Here is a 22,362-nt window from a genome sequence, read left to right as displayed (position 1 = left end):
ACCGATACACTAGTAGTTTCACACGCGCGTCGTTTGTCCTCCTTCCCTGTCAGCATACGACCACAGATTCTAGACGATCTTCACTAATGCCACTCCCGCTCGAAACGAAACTGAGACAGGCTCCAATCTGTCAACTTGGCTAATGCTGATTTCGTTTTTAAATCAGAGTTGCTCTAGGTTCGCTCGGAGCTGTCACTTTTATATGGAAACTGTAAACTTTAGAGCGAACCTAGGGCGACTCGATTCTAAAACCGAAATCAGCATAAGTGAACGAATTGACAGCGGTTGGGGATAGAACTCGACCCAGTCCCGAGTTTAAGCAAAAACGGCAAAAGGAGGCCTGTACCCCTGTTGGCACCGCGGGGTTGCCGCACCTTAAGCATCGAACCTCTGGAGGTACGACGGATCACCTCACAAGCATCATTCGCTGCAAAAATACTGACGGGCGACATTTACTGCCCTTCTCTGCTAGTGCAGGTGTGTACGCTCCTGAGAGACCACTTCGTCGCCGAAACCCCCTGTTCCTGGAACCTCGGAATACGCAATACGGTCAGCATGACCCACTTCGATTCATTTGTGTGCGGTTCAACGAATTTGCAGATTCATTTGATTTTAATATGTTGTCCAACGTGTTTCGTCAACGGCTACTTAACCATTTTCGTGTTGTTCGTTATAATTAGCTTTTAAGTTTTTTATTCATTAAGACAATCTGTCAGATGAATTTATATGCTCACAAATACGAATACCGCGTAACTACACATAACAATAAGAAACCGAACTAATACGCCACTCAGAACGCATACTGTCACGCCATTCGACCATTGATGAATTGCATCGGTCCACGTTAGCTATCTTCAGGGTGGTGCAACAAGTGTAACTAGCAGACGACATTGAGCAACTTCAGGCCAACAAACTGTTTTTGGTTTGCCAACGATGTAAATAGATCTCGGGGCAGCACCGACTGGCGTGGAACAAAGAGCAAACCGACAATATTCAAAAATACTATTATGTGTTTAAACTACAATATATTTTGCATACATGACATTCGTTCACAGCTGACTACCTCAAATATCTCCTATTCTGTACTGTATCACTGACCCTCATTCTTGGCTATTCTAAACCGGCTTTGTCTCTTATTTCTACTCACGAATCCGCATCACGCCTGCCTTAGCTTGCTATCCCGGGTTTCCTCCTACCAGAGCTCTTCATCACCACCCTCATGCTCCACACCACAGTTTTAGCTTTGACTCCTGGTGACATCAGCTTGTTACCGGCGCGCAGAGGCTCTCCTCCTGCCGTTCTCTGTCGTGCTGCCAGTCGCTCGCTTAACCTTCGTCCTCGATTCCGTGGTGGCCGACGAATCCGTTAATGAACCGTCCTCCTGATCAGGCAAATCTCAGAAAACGGCCCTGAAGGCAAAGCCAGTAGGCCTTTTGTTCGACCATAACACCCGATCTACTGTTCGTATTTAGAATGGACCGTGGCAAGTTTCAAATATGGCTTTCGTAGCTGAGTCTGCTCGGACCAAAACCTACAACGTACGTTGTTCGCCGAATTCTAACGTGTGAAAAATTTGCGACCATTAGACGAAATTCTTATATTGAGTTTATGTATATTTATCCGGTTTACGGAAATCATGCGACGATTCCCGATCCTATTCACAGTCTTTTAGTTGACTTCTGCCTGGTGAATCCGCACGACGTTTTTTTCAGGTGCGCGTCTCTATCACGATGGCTGCTTTGCTTACTGGCATTGATCGCTTTTTGGTTGTCTTTTTGAAAAATACTTTACTCATACGATTTCCGCCGAAAGTGATGTAAACTTCGTGCAAAGAGATATGCGTGTGCAAGATAGCGTCAAGATAGTGTTGCCAGAATGTCTGATTTTTCTATCAACTAACTATAATGTCTGTTTTGACTATTATCATACGTTTATGAACATTGATTCTCATGACAAGCGTTACAAAATACTGCAGAAGGATTGGAAACTTACACCTGTTCTACGAGAACTGTCTGCTCCGTGTCGGTAGCCGATTGGTCCACTCAAAACTACCGTTTGCATCGAAACATCCCATCATTCTACCAGACAGGAACCCAATCACAAGGATGTTCATCAATACAATGCACAACGAGCTTTTCCACCCTGGACATGCAGCACTTATTAATGTTATTCGACAGCGAACAACCTGGAACTGAAGGCTCGTGCCATTGTGCGTCAGAAGTGTTACTGTACAAGACCAGAAGCGTCCGTCCGGCTCATGGAAAATCTTCCTCAGCCGCGAATCGTACCGCCCCGCCTTTCGCAGTGACTGGTGTGGATTACGCTGGTCCGCTCTGGGTAAAGCAAGGAACATACCGCCCAAAACTCGTGAAGGCTTATGTAGCTCTATACGGGTGTATGGCCACGAAAGCTGTACACCTTGTAAGCAGTATATGACATGACCACTGATACATTTCTGGCGTCATTAAAGAGATTTGTCAGGCGTATAGGCTTAATTCAACAACTCTATTCTGACAATGGTACTAATTTCAAGGGAGCCAACCACGAGATACATCAATTGTATCGCCTATTTCAAAATCAACAAATGCTTGACCAAGTATATCAACGAGAGGTTCAATGGCACTTTATTCCTCCAGACGCTCCAGAGTTTGGTTGGCTTTGAGAAGTGGCAGTAAAATCAAATAAAACTAATCTAAAGCGTATCGTCGGCAATGCTAGACTAACATTCGAGGAATCAATTCTTACTGAAATTGAAGCTGTGCCGAATTCGAGACCTTTATTCAGTATTTCATCCGATCCTGAAGATTCATAGGTAATGGGCCCTATTCTCACAGTTACGTCACCTAGTGATTAGAGGAAAATTTCCTTCTAGTCACCAAGTGACGTGACTGCGAGAATAGGGCCCAATAACTCCAGCACATTTTCTGATAGGCAGACCACTCATCGCACCAGCTGAACCATCGCTTTAGGATATAAAGGTAAGCCGTTTGAACCGTTGGCAACATCTACAGCTCATGCGTGAGCATTTTTGGCGTGCCTGGAGCCAAGACTACCTTAGCTCATTACGATTGCGAAAGAAAAATCATCGGACTATACCAAATCTGCGCCCAGGCATAATCGTTCTCGTTCACGATAAGAATCAACCGCCTTTCCAATGGAAAATGGCACGAATTACCAATGTGTACCCTGACGACGGAGGACTGGAACGTGTGGTAGACGTATTCTGCAATGGTGCGACTTACCGACGCCGAATCAACAATTCAATGCGACTTACCGACGCGTTACCCATCGAATACGCTACTCAGCAGTACTATAAATTTAGCACAGGTAGCTAGCGCAGGACCAGTTGATTCTTAACCACGATACCGCGAGCATCAGCAGCAGCGACAGAAGGAAATATAAACAAGTTAAAAATGCAGTAACATTGGCGTGTCATTTGTATTTCGCTGCCAGCCAGCGACCAGTTCGAGTATCGCCTAAAGAGTTCTTTTCAGGACCAAAAGTATTAAATTTTATTCCGAAGGCCATTGCTCTCCGCCACCATCGAGAAGTTTCCAGTTGAGTTTCCAGAGAAACCCAGCGATTTCTACTGCCGGCTCAACCCTCCACTATAACAACCGTTCCCCAGTCGGAACACTTGTGATTGTTATACACAATAGCTGCAATTTTACATTAGGTTTAAGATGTAGGTTTAATTCAAGTAATTTAAGTTCACTTATTCATTTCTCACCTAAATAGTAACAATTTATATAAGTTTTAGTTAATCCACTAGGTAGTATAATAATTAATTAAATTAAGAAAATTATTTTGAAACGGTCTGCTAACACGTTGCGCTCGCTTTGCTAATTGTCTTTTCTTTCCTTGGTTGCTCGTTCTCCTTGTCATCCTTCAGATTCGCTAGCGATACCTCGGCAAGGAATTATTCGGTACGCTGTTGGTGTTGTTCTCTACATGGGCAATGTGGGGCTCGTCGGTCGATGTAGCGCAGTCAACACCTCGCGTTGGATGAGAAGAGATATCCCGGAAATTGTATTCGTTCCACGTTGATAATATGAGTGTATGAGGCAGAGCCGAGACAGTAGCTCCCATACTTATTTACTGAGAGTATAGCTATTTGATACAACCTTTGTAAGTTTCCCTGGTCAACATACTAATAACAAAATCAAATTAATGTGCGAATAAAATTAGTTCCTTGTTGGCATTTAGTCCATCGATAACTGCTGTATCTTCTTCAAATGCATTTTTTAACAGGCTACATGTTATAGCTTAAAGGATGTCGGCCCGTCCTGGAGAAAAAAATTGCAAAATCGGACGAAGCTGTCTGCCAAGTAAACACCGGTCCTCGGGAAGAGAACTAAATTTTGCGCCTGTTTGTCTCGAAGTGTGTAACGTCAAGTCCTCTATTTTGTCTAGTCCAAGGTACCCTGCTCCTATTAGAATATATTGGCTCAAATGGCACGTTATTCGTATGTAGTCGGGGATTTGTGCATTGCCGTGTCTTTTCATCATTTCCTGCGCGGAAGGAAAGGAGAAGGAGAAGGGAGGAAGTAGAATTGGAAGGGTGGGAAAAATAACAGCATAAAACAAACAGCAGGTAAAATAAACTCAGAAGTTGTTCAACTCGCCTGCGAGTAAGTCTAAAGTTCTTTACCACATTGGATAAGAAACTTTAGTATGTTTCCGAGTTTCAGTCGTCCAAACATGGTGTCGTCTATATAAAGACGATCGAAAACTCGAAATCGCAATCGCGCTACTGCTGGGCAGTTGCATATTATATGATATAAGGTCCCGTAGTCGAATTCACAAAGATTGCATGAAAAAGACTCAGCGCGCTGAATAGTTGCCATGTGAAAATTGAGTTTGCAGTGGCCGGTTAAAGCCCTGGTCAGCATGCAGTGGAACTTCCAAAAATGTAGGAGATTTTTCGAAATCACTAGGCACGATTGTTCTAGAAACGCCTTTGTTTGGCGACACGTTTGTAGTTTTGTCCAATAATTGCCGTGCTCGGACGAAGCCCAGAACCGTATTTTCTCTCTTATCCAACTTCTCGAAATCGGCAGGGCGGGCTCAGGACAAACGAAGTCACGCTCTGGTCCTGCCTTGGCCAATTCGTCAGCCCATTCATTCAACACCTCTTGCAACTTCGCTCGTGTACTGATCGTGCCTGTGAACCGCTCCGGAATTTCAGTGAAATTTGTCTTGTTAACGTTGTTTGAGGTGGAGTTGCGATTTCATAAATTGATATTAATCGCAATACTATTTATTAAGGACTGGAACGTGTGGTAGACGTATTCTGCAATGGTGCGACTTACCGACACCCAATCAACAACTCAATGCGACTTACCGACGCGTTACCCATCGAATACGCTACTCAGCAGTACTATACTAAACCGACACGTCCAGAGAATATTTGTGGATATTAGTCAATAAATCGAAGTTTTAGTGTCTTGCCGTCGAAAATCAACTAGTCTACAATTTCTAAACGGATCACCACAACTCACATACGCTGATCTGCAAGAAGTGTGCCTCTGTGATAGTGCCAGGAGAGAATATAATCATTTGTGAAGGTTTTTGTTTCGACCAATATTACGCCGACTGTGTGTCGCTGACCGTTCCTGAGGTCGTCAGCTGTAACAAACACCGAAATATTTGGTGGATGTGCACACCATGTATTGAAATAATGAACGACGTTCGACATTTGGGAACTTTCCGTGATAAACGGCAAGCGCTGTCCGACGCTGATGGGTTTGTACTAATTTCCCCTGCTTCTGTAGCCGTTCATGCGAAATCGCAAACGGATGGAAATAGCGCAAATTGTCTGGAGGAATTGACCAATATAAAGCAACAAATAAACGATCTTCAGGACTCTATTGCTGAGATTTCCCGTTTACGTTTCGATGATACAAGCGTGCAAAATAATTCTCCCCCCGCTCAGTCATCTCCGATGTCTTCTACGAAACTACAGCAAGGCACCGGTAGTGTTTCAACAGTTTCGCATCACTCGACAATTTCTGTTTCATCGCTCTGCTGGCTTTTCTTCACACGAATCAAGAACTCCATTAGTGAGAAAGAAATCGCCGCTATGATCGCGGGTGCGTTAGGAATTGATTCTATCATTGTAAAAAGTTGGTACCCGAGTGGAAGGATGCAGCATCAATGCCGTTCATATCGTTCAAGGTTGGGATCGATGTGAAGTTAAAGCGCATTGCGTTATCTCCACATAGCCGCGCGGAATTTGTCCACGAACAGTTCGATGTCTGGGAGCTCTAATATTATTAATGTTTAGTGTAAACAATGTTCTAAATGTGTATTGCTTTATGTGTTCTAAGTGATTTGTTTCGAAATGTATAGCAAAGTAGTTTAAATTATTTTAGATTAAGCAGTAGTCTGTATGGTGTTTCACACCAAAGACGATATAAATAAATAAATAAAAAAAATAAATTTCCAAAAAAACCGAAATGTCCGGTCACCCAGATAAGCTAGATAGTGTTGATAATGCTTAGTTCTTCGATTTAGGTTCGGCACGGGATCACTAGCTTGGACCGTGATTTGTCTGAGCTAAGGATCTTGATTGCAGCCTGACTATCGGAGCAGAAGTTTATAATTTTGCCGGACAAGCTCTGTTGAACGGCCGATTTTACCCCGCACATAATCGCGAATCTTCACATTATGTCTTGTAAGGAAAGCTAGATGTGAGTGTAATATCGCTGGGAGCAAGAATATCTTCACCCCATGTAACCATTTATGACCACAATTGTGTGACTGGTAGCAAGTTCAACATGGTTACTGTTCCAACGCCCAGTAACCTGCAGTCTGTATGCACATGATAGTGTTTCTTGTTTAATGTGTATATTTAGAAGTGCCTCAAGAGCAGCAGTAGGAGTTGTGGCGAAAGCCTCAGTAAACGCCATGAGCACTATTATTTGGCTTTAACTGGACCGTCATAACATCTCCCCTCTGCTACCACATAAGGCATCCGTATGACAGTATTGGACGTACAATTGTCGTGTAAATGCAATAGATGTATTTAGGTTTAAGACCCCAAGTCATTCCATCGTATTTGAGCCACTCTAGGGACAACCGCAAATACTCAACAGCCGTATATCAGCCTGTCGCAGTGATAAGTAAAGAATGTGGTTACTAAGCATTGCGTTTATCCAACCCGATATACATGCAGATACCCCATGACCGCGCGTCGCTTCAAGAATAGATGAAACGTTGTCAAAAGCGCTTTCAATATCTAAGAATACACCCAAGCTAGATTGCTAGAGCGAGAAGGCCTTCTCAATATTGTAAACAACATTGTGAAGTAGAGTGATCGTGGATTTCCCACACTGATATTCATGTTGCATTTTGTGCAGTGGATATTCAACTGAACTAACGTTCCCGATGTGATGATCAATTATCCGTTCCAAAGCTTTCAAAAAATAACTTACGCTGATAGGCCAGAAACTTTCGGCTTCTTGATAGCTTGAGCGCTTCCCTTTGGGAATAAATCTGACAGTTATTTCTTGCCATGCTTTCGAGATATACCCGGTAGCAAGACTGGAAAGCATAATCTTTTTCAAGACATGTTTATCAAATCCCTTTTGCAGTGGCACAGGAAGTATTCCACCTTTCCCAGGCGATTTATATGGAGCAAAGCTGTCAACTCCCCACTTGACCGGTTCAGTGGTAACCAATGTGCCTGCTAACACCCACGATTCCGTATCACCAGAATGACATCTGCGAACATTGTTCAGCTCCGGATCGATAAAACCTGGAAAGTGCGCGTCGACAATTAAGTTCATCTGAAAATCTTTCGATTTCGAGAGAATTTTATTTAACCTGCTAGCCTTGTTCAGATTAGAGACATTGGTACATAAGTTTTGCCAGCCAGCCCGCTCTGCAGATCTAAGACATTTCTTATATGCACTATGAGCTGACCTGGAAGCCCTGGGGTCATCACGCTGACGGCGGTTCCAAGCTCTTCTCATATCCATATTCATTCTTTCAAGCTCAGGCCTCCACCAAGGGGTTCCCCTAGTCGATTTAGGGGGTTACATACCTTTTGATTTTTTTCAAGAAGACGTGGCGCGCAGCAAGCACGATGGATCGACCAGGTGGAAGACGATTTGCGGACCCTTCGCAGACTGCGTGGCTGGCGACGCGCGGCCATGGACCGAGTGGAATGGAGGAATCTTTTGTATACGGCACAGGCCACTTCGGCCTTAATCTGTTAATAAATAAAAAATACCTTTTGATTTTTGAAAAAATCGAAATTTTTTAATTACATTACCTGAAACTACAACTCCTTGAGAATATTTTCCCGAATGTTTACAGGATCCGAGAAAGAGATCGAAAGTTACAGCGCTTCCAAACGCGCCTCGTCTACTAAGAACAGTGATACCTTGAAATTTTAAACTCGATTTTCTCGTAGTGTCGTTTTTCCAAAAATGGTTTTTCCGTGATCACGATTGCAAAAAAACACTCAACCGATTTTTTTCAATTTTTTTAAATTGATCTTAATTATTCTCGTACCTTAACGAATTTTTTAAAACGATTTTTAGAGCTTAAAACAGCGACTTTTTAGGAAAAACGTTCCCGAATGCAGGAAAAATATGTTATTTATTCAACTAATCGTTAAGGGAGGTAAGGGTTTCATCGTAAAAAATCAGTTTTTTGTCATTTTTTTAGAATGATGGGTGAAGCGAATTGATCGAAACTCTTGTACATTATATTACATAATTTCAATAACATTCTGTAAATTTTTCATGCAAAAATATCTATAAGCGACTTGGTGATGAAGCTTTTTGTGGAACGTCCCTGGAAAAACACGGTTTGCGGTGTTAACTGCCATTCTAAAAATTACTTGACCGATTTATTTCAAACTTTGCATACACATTCTATGTAAAAAATGCCTAACCCCTACGTTGAGTTTTTGTGATAATTTTTCAATCAAGGGGATTTTTACTAATAAAATGGCGAAATCGCTGTTTTTCAAGAAAAATTTCGCCATTTTATGTGTAAAAAGCCCCCTTTATTGAAAAATTATCCCAAAAACTCAACGTGGGGGTTATGTATTTTTACGTAGAATGGGTGTGCAAAATTTGAAATAAATCTGTCAAGTAGTTTTTGAATGGCAGATAACACCGCAAATCGTGTTTTTCCAGAGACGCTCCACAAAAAGCTTCGTCGCCGAGTCGCTACTTGATATTTTTGCATGAAAAAATTACAGAATGTTATTGAAATGATGTATACACCCTTATTCTTGTTTACGACGAATGCGATATTCGTTCGAAAGCGATTCGAACGAATAGTAAGCCCATTTGATTTTGCTGTCGTAAACGGGAACACAAATCGCTTTCGAACGAATCTCGTATTCGTCGTAAACAAGAATAAGGATGATAATGTACGAAAGTTTCGATTGATTCGCTTCACCCATCTCTAAAAATTGACAAAAAACTGATTTTTTTACACTGGAACCCTTATGCTCCCCCCCCCCCTTAAGGTACGAGGAATACTCATATACTAATGGAATTTTTTAGGTTCGGGATTTTAGTTTGTCTATTAGTCTTTAACCCTCTAGTTCCCAACACCGCCTCTAGGCGGTCTCTTTAAAAATCTAAATAAAACTTCTAAAACATGATTGTATGTTGTCATCCGCACTAGTATTTCTTCCCAACGCTTACACCTTTCATACACACACATTGTTTGAATAATCGTAGCTTTTTGTTAAAGGTAATTGAAGCTCAAAGTTGAAAATTCCATGAAAACGTGGAAAAAAAACTATTTTGTGTTTAGTGGTAATCTTCATTAAACAAATTTTAACTATTTTTGGAAATTTTAATAACTAAAAAAATATTTTTGAGTAGCCTGTTAGTAGACTTTTGCTGTAGATGCGAATTGGTTTAGTGGAATAATTCGGAAGTTTAGCTTTTTTGGTAAACACTTTGCCCGCCTATAGGCGGTGTTGGGCACCTGGGCAAAAAAAAAATTCAGTCTTTTGTAATTACTTGTCGTACCGAAACTAGCTTTATGTGCAATTTTAGCTGAAAAGAAGCATGTTTTAAAATCTTTGGGCGAATACTGCTGTTAATTTAATTATTTTTAGGGGAGTCTGGGGTAAGTTGGCGGAATCTTTTTTTTCTCCTTTTGTATTAGGCATATGGTGCTGTTTATAGTCCTGCACTTCAAGTACTGTGTAATACATTCTCCCATGTACTTATGTTGCATTACATTCTGTTTCGTTCACGTTACGTGATGTTTTCGAGCATATTAGAGTGAAGAGCCCATTTTAGTCGTATTAGGGAGGGTGCCTCACCATTTCATTAATTACTCGGAATACAATTGATACAATGCGTATGAATTGGCACTAGTATCTTTGCTTTCCAATGCGTTGAACAAAGATAGCTAACGCTGCTCTAACCACCGGCTTCACATGGTTAGGGCGAAAATAGGCTCATTACCCTAGGTGAAGTCTTTAAATTTCAGCATTTTTGTTATTTAGAGCTAGTTCAAAGCTATTCTACGAATGACTACATTTTTCGATGGCGCACGAAAAGAGCTTTCCGTGGTCGTATATACAATATACGTAACCACAAACAAAATTTGTTCTTTTTTGTTTGTTTACTTCGGAATTTCACCTGAAGAATCTCAAAAGTTCTCTTTTACATGATCTTCTTAAATTAAAAAATAAAACATGATAAGTGAAACCATCGCCAGCAGACACTGGTCTCCCCTACTATAAATTAGAAGTGAATAATTAAACAACCAAAGCACTAGAGAAATACTCCTTAACTTAGGTAATTTGCTTTCTGATGGAATCCAAAATATAAACCATCTGAATTCGCTTATGTTGAAGTAACTAGAAGAAAAAAGTTTTTGGTTTTTTATTCACCCAGGTGCCCAACACCGCCTCTAGGCGGCCTACTTATTTTAAGGCTGTAATGAAAAATCCATTGCTTACATGAATTATCAACATTATTTTCGTTATTCTCATCACGAAACCCACCTACAAAAGTTTTTTCAAGCCAAATAAAAATTTGGGAACTAGAGGGTTAATCGTGATCACCACAAACCTCTTAAATAAAAAAAGGGATTCTGGGAAAAATGTACTACCAAAATACTATAAGTTTGATGTAATGAAATCATTGCTTTGTACCTTTACTTAAATTCAAACTTTCTTGACAATTTTTGCGCAAAAAGCATGTAACCCCTGAACAGTACGATGTGGACAAGCTTATTTGTAGGATGCTAATATAAATGAGTTTGTCGTATCCACGACGTAATCTAAGTCGTCCAGTTGACTAATTGTTGGAAAATATCTATGAAATTTAGTAGACAAGTTTTCCAAACAGAGGTCCCAGTTTGTAAATTTAGGATTACGATATGTTGCCACATTGAAGGTGACATCAGAATGATCGAAAACTATATATTTACTATCGGATAGAGATGGTTCAGATTCATTTGAAACCTGCCAATTTCCCAGCTCATGCAAAATTCTTTCAGAGTAAAGCACTATGTCTAACACCTGTTCTCTCCCAGACCTCGCAAAAATTGGTCGGTTTACTAAATTCATAATATAGATTTCTACTACTTATGTACTTTATCAGTTCAGAACCTCTCAGATTGATGTTTGAGCTGTCAAAAATGATGTGAAGACCATTTGTATCGCCGCCCATAATGACCGGAAGCCCATTTCTACAACGATATGATACAATGCTTTTAAAATCATCAGAAGGAGGTGATTGGGCGGTGTGTGTGGTGTTATGTGTGTAGTGTGAGTAGAGTAGAGTAGTAGATAGAGTAGTATTTGAGTAGTGTAGAGAGTGAGAGTTTAGTATATAGATAGATATATATATATATATATATATATATATATAGTATATATATTTATACTAGTGTCTAGTGCTAGTGATGACGATGTGGTATTTTGTAGTGTGTAGTATCGTTAGTGTATTGTGTGTGTGAGTGTTTGAGTGTGTGAGTGATGAGAGGGTGTTCTACTCACACACGACATACTCAGATATATATATATATATATATATTATATATATATATATACTAATATTATATACTATATAACTACTATATATATCTATAGTATATATATATATATATATATATATATATATTATATAATATATATATATATTACTTTTTGTTTATGTTACCGACAGTCAGTGTAACTGTGACTACACAGATATCGCGAGATGTGAGCTACGATATGAGACACGCGTCAATAACCTTATTTGCAAGAATGCAAGCACGAGGCATTTCACGTGGGTTAGTCATGCCTGTCTTACTGTAAGCAATGAAGGCGGTGTTAAGTAACTTTCCAAAATAGAAGTTTTCTTTATGGAAATACGATTCTTGAACCAATGCTATGGAAGCTTTACCATCCTGCATAAGTCGAGATAAATTCATAGTTGCTGTACGTTTATGCTAGAGATTGATTTGTGCTATTCTAACCATTGTTGTACATTTTATATTTAACATAAATTGCACAGCAACTAGAGGACACCATAAAAATTGGGATGTTAACGCATATAGCGAGCCATATCAGGTTTAAATGGGACACGATCATTTGATTCCCACGATTTGCGAAGAAAATAATGGTCTGTGTCAGAGATTCGCATAACATAGTAAGGGCTCCCAAAATGCTGCGTGTGCGACTGGCATATTTTAGACCCTCCAGTCATCAAGTCCTCGGCACGGAACTACACCTTGACTTGGGGACTCCTGCTTTCACTTACCTCCTATGACATGGGAGCAAGAACCCAGTGGCTCAATTCTTGACCGGGACCCACACGGCCTCTAGGCAGGTTCGTCTGTACACATCAAAATTTGATAATTAAAACTTCACCGAACTACCATCAGCCGAGAGTCTCAGTAAACCCCCAGCCAACAAAAATGCGGCAAAATTAAGCGGACCATCGGCGAAAAAACTTCAGTGCGTAGAGTGAACGTTCCACTGCGTAATGCAGCATTCTGGAGAGTTCGCCCAGCTCTTCCCAGGCTCCGTTCGCCATTGAGAATATTTTAAACCCCTCAACAATTACACCCATAGCACGGGTCGCATGACACTGTGGAATTGGGATTCCCTGTTTGGTGGGTTTTTACCACCGAAACAGGTAGTCCGTAGTATACTCCTTAGCCGGTTGAAACAACCACTACCGACACTACACGGCTTATCTAGGCTGTTCGCGAATGAAGCTGGCATTGAAGGACAGCCTCCATAGATGGCCGAACAGCCACATCCCGCGAGACAAAATTTGCAAAAGCTTAGCTTAGTTGACCGCCCGTGAGTTTCCCGGGATTGATCAAAGCCTGTTGGAATTGCATAATGAATATGATACTTGGGAGTAGTACATCATACTCAACGTGCAACCTAAAGAGACTAAAAACGTTTTTGTTTTTGACGGTGGACTACACCGGTTTAGTCGGTGCTACACTCATTCAAACTTGGGTGTAATCAAGTTTGTCTCTTTTTTTGCACTTTACCGGTGTAGCACCAGGTAAAAACGAAAACGCTATAAGGTTATGGTATGATCAATGACATAGATGGCCACGCAGGTAAATTCTGGGATGCGAAGGTATGTTAGTTCAACACTTGTGACTATTATGAAAGAGGAATTCTCTGCATCATCCACAAGTGCCGCACGATAGGTTTGGTGTTAGTAAGTAGGGAAATGAATCAGCATATATCTTGGTAGATATTGTGATTTAGCTAAGTACTCACGCGCTTTGTCTTTTCATTTTAGATCAAAGTTTTCAGGTATGAGACCTCCAATAGAAATATGGATGTCGGTCGAATAGACATTTTAATATAACATTCTTCCTGGGAGGGGGGGGGGGTCAACATAAAAGGATAAAGCTGCGTAGAATATAAAAGAAGTATCTATTCATCTAAAGACAATATAATCTTAGTAATATGTACGAAAATCGCTCGCGATGAATTTCTGAGAATTCGAAACGAGCAATTTGAACTCCGAACAGCCGGTCATCGGAAGTATTGCTTCTTATTAACACTTCAATGATCATTTCCAAAATTTGCAGCACAAAGCAAGTGTACAAAAAGTATAAAAGATATACCGAATGAATGTGAAGCAATTAACTGCGAAATGTTAATGACAAGTTGGCATCTCCATTCTCCCTATCAGACACGTTTCCATAATTGGGTTAAATGCCAAATTGCAAACGACATCGGCAGCCCAAAAAAAATGGATGGGAGAAGAGGAATACTACCATATGAGTGACTCAAACTCGAAAGAGTGCCGCAGAGTACTGAACTGTATAATTTTGAAGAAAGGACCAGGAGTGCGATTTTACGAAGTTTAGATTCTGATGGCCCTACATTTTCTGACAGAATGAAGTTCTGGAGTGTTGAAATGTTTACCACTGTTTAAGAAAGCAAAAGTAGTACAAAACTTGTGTCAGACCTTCGTGAGACCTCAAGGAGTCACTTTTGTTGGTATTCGTAGATGTAGATTTGTCGGTAGACGGTTCCATATTTAATGAAAAACTGCCTTATTTTGACACATCTACTTACTTCTACTACTAGTTCACTTATCACACAAAATACTTTTTGTGAAATTAGACAGCTCCATCTTAGGCCAATCCAATAAATTTCCTACATAAAAGTTTGTTAAATGCGGTTTTTAAACCAATATCTTAAAAGTTATACCTTGGCGTGGAAGAGCCGGTATATTAACATATGCTGCTACTTAGTGTAGAATTAGACTTCATCCTTTACAGCTATTGTACAACAGCCAGAAGAAACTTAAAATATTGGTACACAATCGAGAATAGTGAATCAGGAAAGCTAACTATATGTCACTGATTCACTCAATACAGAATAGATAAAGGCTATGATGCAAAATCTTAAGGTTCGTTCAGGTTGTCTTCGGTACGGAGCAATACCTAGGAACTCCTAGCATGTTGTTAGTCGCCTCTTACGACATGGAGCAGGTTCCCAGTGCACTATTCTTGGCTGGAATAGTGCAAAAAGATTTTAGCCCGCAAAATTTGCAAAATCGGACGAAGTGGTAACTGTCTGCCAAGTAAACACCGGTCCTCGGGATCGAAAAATACGTATATTTAATTTTTTAATATTTCCTAATCTTATAATCAACTAAGGCTGTTTGTCGATTCTAATGCAGAAGCGCTAATGATGCGACCATCAAGAATACGTCAAAGAACCTTAATTGACCCCTTTCAACATCAGTTTTGCCTTACCAAGCCGTAACCCGGCTGGCTCCGTGAAAACTGCCGAATAGGAGTTGAGAACAGCTTGAAGCAACATCTGATGTTGGTCCAAATGTATGTGATATCCATGACTGACTTGGATGGTTCCATCGAGCCTAGTTTGTATACCTTACCGAATTAGACTCACTGTTCTCCATTCACCCACATGTATCTTCTTCAAATGCATTTAGAGTCGAACTACGCTTCAGGTACTTACATACGAAAATTCGGCGATCATTCTATCCACTATTAGAAGCTGAAGCTGAGCTGAACCACGCTTCATTGAAAATCAGCTCGATTTCCTTCTTGGAGAGCTAAATACACGAATTTACAGTCAGGGTGTAAAAATATTCTAAGATGCCCCAGAATACACCGATTGTTGTCTGTGAGATGTGCTGCCGCAGGTTGAAATTTACAGCAAATTACCGGAAACGGAGAATACATCGGCGCTCAAGGTGTTCGAAGCAGAAGTATACTTGTTAATATGCAGACAAAACCGGGACGACTAATGCTCGATGGCTACAATAACTCGAATAGGGTGAGCTGATCAAAAGCTTCCACAATGCTAACTGCGGCGCGTCCTAGTGCGCGTTGATCCCCGAGGATAAGGCAAGGATATTTCAAATAGAGAATACATGGCAGTCATCATTCCAGCAGCGAACTTTGCCATAGACGTAGTATAAAGTTAATCTATTCAACTCAATCAAAATAGTACAACACATCTATGATAAAATATATCGTTACCTTTTGATTTGTTTCTTTTGCTGCGTCAGTTCACTAATAAATAGGACCGATTCAATATTTTGCTGTTGAATTTAGAAAAAATAGTTAAAACTTTCAGGAAATTGTATTAGCTCATGCAATATCTAAACGTAACATTATTGTATAATGTACCTATCTAAAACATGGACGGAATGTGTTACTTTGTACATTACATGAATTAGGCAGATCTTCCGTTTCAGATTTTCTTACTAATTTGCCTCGTTCGGAAGAAATATCAATTGACACTACTCTTAACTTATCATAACACGTTTTCTTCTACAGAAAAGTTCTGTACGTTAGTGCTAAGGTTAGTAGAATCACATTCAACATGCTTAGTTTCAGTGATGTCGCACCTGCGTGACAGTCTGTAATTCGCCTAGCCCGCAGAAAATCGGGTCCAAGATAAGCATCGAACCAACGAATATTTCCTGGGATGAGACGAAGCTCACGAGTTGCGTCTGAAAAAATCAGATCATGGTACGGCGGATTGGAGTAGAACAAACTAAAGCTGTAAATCGAATAATGGGAATTGGATTAATTTTGTCTAGTTTGGATAGATTAATCATTATACCTAAATTCATCTGCATCTCGTCGACCATAAAACTGCTGTGCGTAGGTGAAAAGATTAATGTAGGCATTCAACTGGGTCGCGTTATAGCTATGTCCTCCTCGTGTCACAATAGCATTGGCCTTAACTTTTCCAAGATTACATTTCTTGTATTCAGAAATTTCAGCACGGGTTCCATCAGGACATAGTAATTCGAAATCATCCGGAAGAGTGTTTCTTGCCCACCATTCCCGTCGCTTTCCACCAGTATTCTCCAAAACCGTTGTATGTTTAACAAATGCTACATGTCCTCCACCTTCTACTAGACATCGGAATGCTCCACTGTTACCGTAGTAATCTTCAGAAGCGTCTCGTCGGCAATACCGAAAACTGCCACCACGGCATAAATCACACAGATTATCGTAAGGCACTCCTGTGTTGTACTCATTGCTAATTGCTCCCGGCACACAGGATTTAGTAAAGTATTCCGCTGCCGCACGAATACTATCACACCCATAAGGGCGTATCCATCCATTGGAAATAAGATACGCCATCGGATAAACCCATCCCGCTGCTGTGTTAATACCTGAATGACATGTGTATTTCCCTTTCAAATACGTCAATTCGGTATCTGGATCTTCCTCTTTAGCTACAGCTACTACGTAATACTCTGGACGCCCCAAGTCATAAATTTCCGACATAAATGGCAACAAATCATAATTCAAACCACCAGTGTAAACATCACTCGCATCTAGGACCACCACATCAGCTTGTCCAGAGTTTACAAGTCGCATGCAATCTACATGAGAATGAGCCTTCAGGCAAAGCATTTCTGGTTTAATCAGCTGTGCTTTCAACGCGGTCTATAATGAGAAAATGCATGCACATTTTATATGATTGAAAAACTACATTGGCGACTTACCCGCATTTTAATACATTTCTCCATTTCAGGATCGGATGTCACACATAAAGTCATTCGGCCTACCGGACATGAACGAACACCGTATATTTGATTTAAAGCACTACCCAAATAGTTCTGAAAATTTTGATTATTCTCCTCAATCGGCGCCAGATAGCGGGCATTGTCTTGGAACATGAGATTAAGCTGTTTACCATATCGTTTCGATTCGAAAAGCTCAAACTTTTCGTAAAATCGTGTCTCGTTATTTTGTTGGTCACGATCATCATTGTAACCATCGTAATCATTATATCGGTCGGTCGATGTAGAAGTGTAAAATCGGTTGTTATTATTGAAGCGATCGTCGGCTCGTCCACTTTCAAATCTATTGTTGGAATTGAATCGATCATTCTGGTTTCGTAACCGTTCATCTGTGTTAATTAGCGTTCCATTTGTCCGTTTAGCTTTCGACGAGTACAAATTAACTGCTTGCGTGAAAAATTTCTTGTATCGCCGACGCTCAGCGCTTGTCCTAGCTGATGAGACGACCAGTGCATGGGACTGCACTAAGCCCCAATGACACTGTCGATATTCTGAGATTGGCTGGCGTGTTCCATCTTTACACAGTAGCTCAAATTGATCCGCCGTAACTCCATGGATCAGTCCACTGTTAACCATTTCATCTACGGTTGTATGCTGAATGAAAGCAATATCGCCTGCTTCCAGAAGGCAACGAAAAGCTCCTTCGAATCCGGCATATGGATCCTTAGGTGTACATTTACCTCCAGGTACCTTTCCTGTACACAATGAACACAACCTGTGAGCAAGTAAAAAAGAAAATAGTTATCTAAAGCAAAAAAAGCATTTTTCATCATTTCGTACTTGTCAGAGTTATCACCAATCGGATTATACTTATCCACTAAAGCATTCACAGCACATGACGGTCCGAAAAAATCAGTTGCTGTTTTAACATGGTTATTACAATCAGTTATTTCCATTCCACCCTCACGTTGTAGCTATACAATAAAGTAAAATTAGTTATGCCTGTCTAAGCCTCCTAATAGTATCACTCACGGTATAAATTGGAATGGTCCAACCGGCATGGCTTCCAACCCAGGCAAAACATGCCTTTTTCCCCTTCAAATGTCGCAAGTTAGTCACATCGCGTAGAGTATTTTTCTTGATCACAGCAACAGCATGATACTGTGTGAAACCTCCATCGTATCCTTCCTGCATAATAGGGACCAACGAATAATACCTTCCACCAGTATAAACTTCGCCGGCGTCCAGCATCATTGCGTGTGCTTTACCTTCATCTATAAGTTTCATACACTCGTCTTGGTCAAATCCAAAATGGCAGGACACATTAAGAAAGTAATTGTCGAATAATGCATAATCTCGTTCCAGTGCAACAGTGAAGTTTCTACATTTGTGCAGCTCTGGTGTGCTTGTAACGCACCATACCAGTTCTTGTCCAAACTCTACATTATCGAAGTTGTGTTGCGCTGAAACAAAATATTTAGTAGGTGCTACGATTATTGATTGACATATATGAGATGTGTTGCTTGTAATGAATTTTTAACTACTGATTAATGCGCCGTTTATCTAGGAATATTTGTTTGAATTTATTGTTATATCCAGTATGTTTCATGTGGAAGCTGTTTACAAACAAAACCACCGATAAATTCGCAGTTAAAAAATGTCTGCCTCACTACATGGACACCAGCACACTTGCCAGCACATCAATGCTATGAGTTCATTTCAACTTGAAGAACGACCCAATTCATCACAACGAATGATTACGAATATTTGTTAGTTAACCAAAATAAACACTTGAACATTGATACTGTTCATATAAATAGATCGAGCAATTACAACGAAAACGCATTATTCCGTGTTGGACAACCCGTACAAAATACCCAAAAAGTTTGCTGAACAACAGTAGAATAAGAAGCTTACCAACGGTGAAATCAATTAATAATACTATTAAGGCACTTTGAACAATACGTAACATGTCTAGCGAATAAAACAATTCGGTTTTATAAACAATTACTGCACCAAAATTAAAATGTTTTCATATTAACCATCGCAACATGAAACACGCCCATTCAAACATGGAGGATGACGTTTTGTACACGCTCATTGATAGTAACTCAAATTTGAGTGGCTAGCCACTCAATTTCATAAAAACTGCACATGGTCAAAAACTGAGTTCGCCTCGTTTACTCAGTTTTGAGTTTTGGATGCAAATGTCAAATGTGAGTACATTTTACTCAAAAAGCAAATTTGAAAAATAATCATTCAGTATTTTTAATATTATTACAAAGAATCTCACCGATACTTCAAGTATCCTTTACCTGTTCATCCAGAAGCTAGCGATGTCTGGAAATATAATCCGACGACGTTTCTTCACATCTTTTTTATACCAATCGGTACATTGTAGAACTAGCAGAAACAATAAAAACACGAATAGAAGTTAGATTAGAATAAAACCAAAACTCAGAGAAACCTACCTTTTAGTTTTCTGAATGTTCTGCTTCGACTCTACAGCTACTAGGTCCGAGGATTGATCTTTTATTAATGTTTTAGACGATGTCCTCGCACTTTTTCTTGAGGATAAGTAATTTTTTCATTCAAAAATTTAAAAATTGAATGGTTATTCACCAGCTGAGTTAACTCTACTCAAATTAAAACTCATTTTTTGACATATTGCGTCTATTTTTCAAATTGAGTGCTCTGAACTCAAATTTTGAGTAGTTTTGAATGAGCGTGTAAAGTTGCTTATGGCGATTTCGCTTGAACCTGAAACTGAGTCAACGGGCCCATATTATTGGCTCGAATCAAAACTCGTCGAAATGTCAATTGACGATAGGTTCATCCGGAGTGTTCATTTGTGTTTACATTTTGCCAGCGTTGCCAATTTTATTTTGTGTCCAGCACCCAATGTGGCTAGGGCCCATATTATTGGCTCGAATCAAAACTCGTCGAAATGTCAATTGACGATAGCTTCATCCGGAGTGTTCATTTGTGTTTACATTTTGCTAGCATTGCCAATTTTATTTTGTGTCCACCACCCAATGTGGCTACGCCACATCACTTTTGCGCGTGCTGGGATAGCCCCTATGTTTGAGTAAGCCGGGCAAACGAGTGGATCACAGGTTCGCTTGCTTTCGACGGCGGGTCGGTGGCCACCTCGCCCGGCGGATCCTCAGCGGCTTTACGCCGCTTCGGTTCCTAGGCCTCGGTTATGCGGCTAAGCCGCATCGAAATGGTACCCCTTAAATATTCTAACTTGAATCGGTTGTGACACCGGAGCCGGAATACGAATTAGAACCAGCCAGCATTCCGGTTGAGTTAAACTGGGAAGTTTAGTAAAATTTAATCAGGAAATAAAATTTTTTTGGCGACGCTCCAGCACCCCGTTTATTTCACCACCTGGGCACCAGGTTGACGATATGAAATGAACTTTGTTTACTTTCGACAAGTTTTGATTCGAGCCAACAACATCCAGCCGGTTCTAACCCCAACTGCTGTCAGTTCATACATTTTGACAGCAGTTGGGGTTAGGAACTGACTCAGTTTCGCCTCAAACAAAAACCACATCAGTTTCGCCAAAAGAGATTATAACTACTAGAGGGAGCAAAGCGCTACTGTCTCCATGTATTCACGGACTGAAACATGGGGTCTCGCTCTAGCATATTGTATCCCATTACTTTGACATGTGTGTACCCGGGGCAATATGTGTCAAACTAATGGGCCTAGCATATGTAAGAGCGAGATGATAAATTTTCAGTGTTAACAGCGACATGCGACCTCTAGTAGTTATAATCTCTTTTGTTTCGCCTCAAACAAAAACTATGGTGCACATTGATTTTGAATTTTATAGCAAAATGGTTCAGGGGCGTGTTCAAGATATCCCTGTCAAAAAAATGCGGACGAACATGGTGAAGCCCTAAATGCTAATATTAGGCAATCCATGAGACGTTTCTGATCAGCTGATTATTTCTTCTTTACTTATTCTGACGTTACTCCGAGGGGTGCGACGTCCGACACTATCGTTGATTCGATCCAACATCAAACGAATCGGACTAACAAAGTTGTTTGTCGGACGAGTTTTTCTGTTCGCAGGAGTATACTTGTTGACAGAACCCACCGCTGAATTGTCAAACAAACGTCTAATGGATTGCCCAATAATGCCGATACTATGTCAGAAAAGGCGAAATATAATGCTATAACTGTGCAGAGATTGACAGCTCGTTTCTGCAATGCTATTATATAGCACCAGCGCGCAAATGTCAAATTTGAAAGCCCAATATTGGCACTACTAATGCTATTAAAAAGCTTCGGTTGGCTGTCATTGTCCGCCATGGTTTTTAAACCATTTCTTATGTTTACTTTCGGTATGATGAGCAAAAATTTTAATTAAAATATTCGGTTTAAAACCGTAATTGACTCTCTTCTAATGCATTGTAATGAATATTCTTAATGGGTTTTCGTTCTCACATGATATGAATGTTTTACGAAAATTACCTTTAGTAAGTCTCGAACTGAGATACCTTATCTCGTCCTTCACGGTAAGTGCGCTGCGTTTGCTGTCATATTGCATATGTTTGATTGAAATGAAATATGCCGAATATAATCTTTAAGAAGAGTTGCATAACAAATAAACCCACAGCATTACAATAGCATTATATAGGCTTTTTATTTACTCTATGACACTAAATGCACTTGTAAAGCCTACATGCTTTAAAGATCCTTGAAACATGTACGCGTTATATCAGCTTTATATACGCATATAGAGCAAGTGATAATGCTATATGTCGGCTGTGCAGTTATGCATTATTGATGGTTATATCAACGACACGACTAGACATTTAATGTAAAATGCCGAAGAAAAAGTGTTCCAGTGATCTCCCGCCATTTTCCA

At 40.2% G+C, this 22,362-nt stretch overlaps 1 protein-coding gene across 3 annotated transcripts; it reads right to left on the bottom strand.

Annotated features, from left to right (window-relative positions):
- Positions 1 to 15,899: 15,899 nt before the first annotated feature.
- On the bottom strand, positions 15,900 to 19,580 carry LOC131689842 (transferrin 2). Of its 3 annotated transcripts, XM_058975164.1 has the most exons (7): positions 19,395 to 19,580; positions 18,510 to 18,940; positions 18,318 to 18,451; positions 17,460 to 18,252; positions 16,562 to 17,400; positions 16,344 to 16,498; positions 15,900 to 16,034 (listed from the first exon to the last, which is right to left on the bottom strand). In XM_058975164.1, the coding sequence occupies exons 1-7, from the start codon at positions 19,447 to 19,449 to the stop codon at positions 16,024 to 16,026; spliced, it is 2,418 nt and encodes an 805-aa protein (XP_058831147.1). In that variant the 5' UTR covers positions 19,450 to 19,580; the 3' UTR covers positions 15,900 to 16,023. The 3 variants fall into 3 exon arrangements, with proteins under 3 accessions (XP_058831147.1, XP_058831146.1, XP_058831148.1); XM_058975163.1 differs by having other exon boundaries at positions 15,900 to 16,498; XM_058975165.1 differs by lacking the exon at positions 19,395 to 19,580 and having other exon boundaries at positions 15,900 to 16,498; positions 18,510 to 18,665; positions 18,746 to 19,171.
- Between the last annotated feature and the right edge of the window lie 2,782 nt (positions 19,581 to 22,362).

Source organism: Topomyia yanbarensis, chromosome 3, assembly GCF_030247195.1.
Source record: "Topomyia yanbarensis strain Yona2022 chromosome 3, ASM3024719v1, whole genome shotgun sequence".
In the NCBI taxonomy this organism is placed as follows: domain Eukaryota; kingdom Metazoa; phylum Arthropoda; class Insecta; order Diptera; family Culicidae; genus Topomyia; species Topomyia yanbarensis.
The sequence above is the reverse complement of the archived record's forward strand: the minus strand, read 5'-3'. Positions and strand labels throughout refer to the sequence as shown.

Bases quoted from the DNA above. Each gene is read 5' to 3' on its own strand.
- LOC131689842 (XM_058975163.1), bottom strand. From the start codon at position 19,449: ATGTTACGTATTGTTCAAAGTGCCTTAATAGTATTATTAATTGATTTC. The intron at 18,941-19,394 runs GTAAGCTTCTTA...ATTTTGTTTCAG, and splicing joins ATTAATTGATTTCACCGTTG to CGCAACACAACTTCGATAAT. The intron at 17,401-17,459 runs GTAAGTCGCCAA...TTCTCATTATAG, and splicing joins AGAAATGTATTAAAATGCGG to ACCGCGTTGAAAGCACAGCT.